This window comes from Setaria italica, chromosome IV, assembly GCF_000263155.2.
Source record: "Setaria italica strain Yugu1 chromosome IV, Setaria_italica_v2.0, whole genome shotgun sequence".
In the NCBI taxonomy this organism is placed as follows: domain Eukaryota; kingdom Viridiplantae; phylum Streptophyta; class Magnoliopsida; order Poales; family Poaceae; genus Setaria; species Setaria italica.
The window spans coordinates 1,341,354-1,344,154 of NC_028453.1; the positions used below are offsets into that span (position 1 = coordinate 1,341,354).

Consider the following 2,801-nt stretch of genomic DNA (forward strand, 5'->3'; position numbering starts at 1 on the left):
AAATTTGAAATGCGGGGTCGGCACGGGAGGGGGCGTGCGCCGGACTTGCCCCGGGGCGTGGGCCGGTACAAGAATTATTATACTATTAGTATTTCTTAAGAAAAAGATTACCTGGACGCGTTGACGAGTCAGCTACGCGACCTGTGACGTCACTGATCACCAACCCAACGAGAAACGGATGGACGCAACGGTCGCAGGCCAGCTTCGGGAGCTCAGCTCAGCTCCTGGTACGTGTGGCTCCTCGTGCCGCCTCGTCGCCGTCTCCCTTGTCGAGCCCGCCACGGCTCTCGGCGGCCGGAAACGGCCAACGCCCCCTCGTCATCTTCCGCCACAGTTGTGGGCTCCCGCCCCGTTCTTTTCAGCTCGGCATCAGCAGACAGCAGGTCCCTCGCCTCCGACCATTACTACGCGGCGGATGCGAACAAGAGTGGCCACGGGAGACCGAGGAGAATCTTCCCTTCCCTTGTTGCCTCTTGTTCCTTGCGACCGATGGAGCTGAGAATTCGATGTTTTTTTTTGTTGGTGCTGTCGAAAAGAAGAGGAAAAAACACGGAAGACGGAACGGAGCTGAGGAGTAGGCATCAACCACGCTGTCGCGTGTCACGGCGTATGACTGCTGGGTGGCACGTTGGACGGCGGCCGTACGCGCGCATGACATGGTTGCCCTGGCTAAAGCATCAACTCGATAGCGATAAACAGGGTGATCGGCACCACCGGTACGCTGCCGATATTTAGGGTTTCGACGCCGAATTTCAGTCGCCTGAGAAAAACTGCGTTGAACTTCCTTCGATATTTAGAGTTGAGTAAAATGCACGGCCGCCCCATGAACTTGGCAGGTATGTTATCTAGGTCTCTGAACTTCTAAAATGCACACTAGAGTCCTGAACTTCTGAACTTCTAAAATGCACATTAGAGTCCCGAACTTGGTAATTAGTTCACATGAGATCCAAATCTCCATAATCAAGGTTAATCCACCCATGTGGCATGCTAACTGGATGTTGATGTGGATTTGGCATGTGGAGCCCACAAGTCAGATCTCCCTCGTAGTGCCGAGGTACATGAGTGCGTGGGGAGGACACCCCCTCGTTGGAGTCCATCGATAGCACAACAGTCATCATGCCACGTTGTCGATTTAACACAAGTATTGGTGATTTGGATCTCACATAAATCGATTAACAAGTTTAGTGACTTAGATGTGCATTTTAGGAGTTTGGGGACCTAGATGACACTCGATGCAAAGTTCATGGGGTAGCGGTGTATTTTACTCTTTAGGGTTTCACTCTTAAGGATGATGAGGACTTGAGGCTAACCATGTTTAAAAAGGTAAGCGGAGGAGGCTCAGAGCGGAGGAGGCTTTGGGCAAAGGTCGCAAGGATGTCGGCATCTTTTGGTGGCCATCCTCACTTAAAGAAGGTAGCGTAGGAGGAATGAGATGTCCATGATAGAACAGCTGAAGATGATTTAACGGCGGGCCAGATTTATACTGTGTAATTAGCGTCTCATGGTTGATATTATATCGAATCCTGAGATCAAAATATGATCGATCGATAGATAGCTCGTCTAAGCACTTCAATTGTAGGTACGTGTTGAGTTGATGTTATAATCTTGAGCGTAATGACGCGTCGATATCCATCTTTTAAGTACTACATGCAAATGACATGATGATAATAAGATCCTGTTTGGCTTGCTGAACCAGTTCCGATTCTTCTTTGAATCACTTGAAACATTTCTAATGTTCTTGCCTTTTTCTACTATGAATCAGAATCACCACCCAGGTAGTTTCTCGTGATTCCGATTCATGTTATCCTATCTCCCGTCTAATCTATAAATATTTCTATTAATCTTTTTAAGCGCAACAAGTTAAAATGGGTCGCATTTTAAACGTTCCTCACTCAAAAAAAATCAATATTTTTTTAAATATATCAATTTCTATAATTTTTTCATGTAAACATATTGTTTTTAACCACCTTTCAAGAATCCGATTCTAGCCGGTTAGCCAAATGAATGATTCTACAAAAGTGATTCTGGTTTATACGAGAAACGTTTTCTGCAAGAATTTGGATCCAAAACATTTCTACGAGAATCTGGATCCCTACCAAATACGCCCTACAAATCTTTCTTCTTTTTAGAAAACATCTCCCTAAACCAGCAAGCCCTTCCACCTTTATTAGAAATGGTCTACTCAAACTTACAACAAAGGCCGGGCCAGCACACCCAGCACGAGCCATGCCCACACGTTTGTCTGTATCGTTGGCCGGACGCAGAAACGGGAACGGTCGGCTGCCGAGCCCCGGCGTGGAATGGACAACGGCCTCCCCACCACCTGAGCCGCTCTGTTCCGCCCAAGCCCCCAAGCCAAGCCGACGGGGGGTTGGTTCGTTCACCGCCCGGCGCCAGAAGCGGCGAGCAAGACGCCAAACCGGGCGTCCCCCACCTCCTCCCTTCCCTCCTCGCCCAGAGCCAGACGCCCCCCGCCACCACCACCACCACCACGGAGCCACCCCCCGCGCCACGCCCCCAAACCCCCCAAATCCCCCGCCCGCGCCAACCGAATCCCGCCCACCCCCACGCGCGCGCCCCCGCCTATGCTGCCCCGGCGCCGCCGCGCGCCCCCCAGGACGCCTCGGCACGGACTGCCGCGGCAGCCGCGCCCGCGCACATGAGGGACGACGACGACGACCTCGGCCCCACCGCAGCCCGCAAGAACAGGAAGAGGAACCCGCCGCCGCCGTCATCGTCAGCATCACGCGACAGGGCGGCGCGGCCGCGCGCGGACGGCGGGATGCGCATCGTCGTGCCGC

General features: G+C 52.2%; 1 protein-coding gene across 1 annotated transcript in view; it reads left to right on the forward strand.

Annotated features, from left to right (window-relative positions):
• Positions 1-2,514: 2,514 nt before the first annotated feature.
• The window catches only part of LOC101754466 (probable aminotransferase ACS12), a 5,638-nt gene continuing 5,351 nt past the window's right edge, over positions 2,515-2,801 (forward strand). Inside the window, exon 1 of the mRNA XM_012845163.3 lies at positions 2,515-2,801. Coding sequence (XP_012700617.2) covers positions 2,660-2,801 — 142 coding nt within the window. The 5' untranslated portion in view covers positions 2,515-2,659.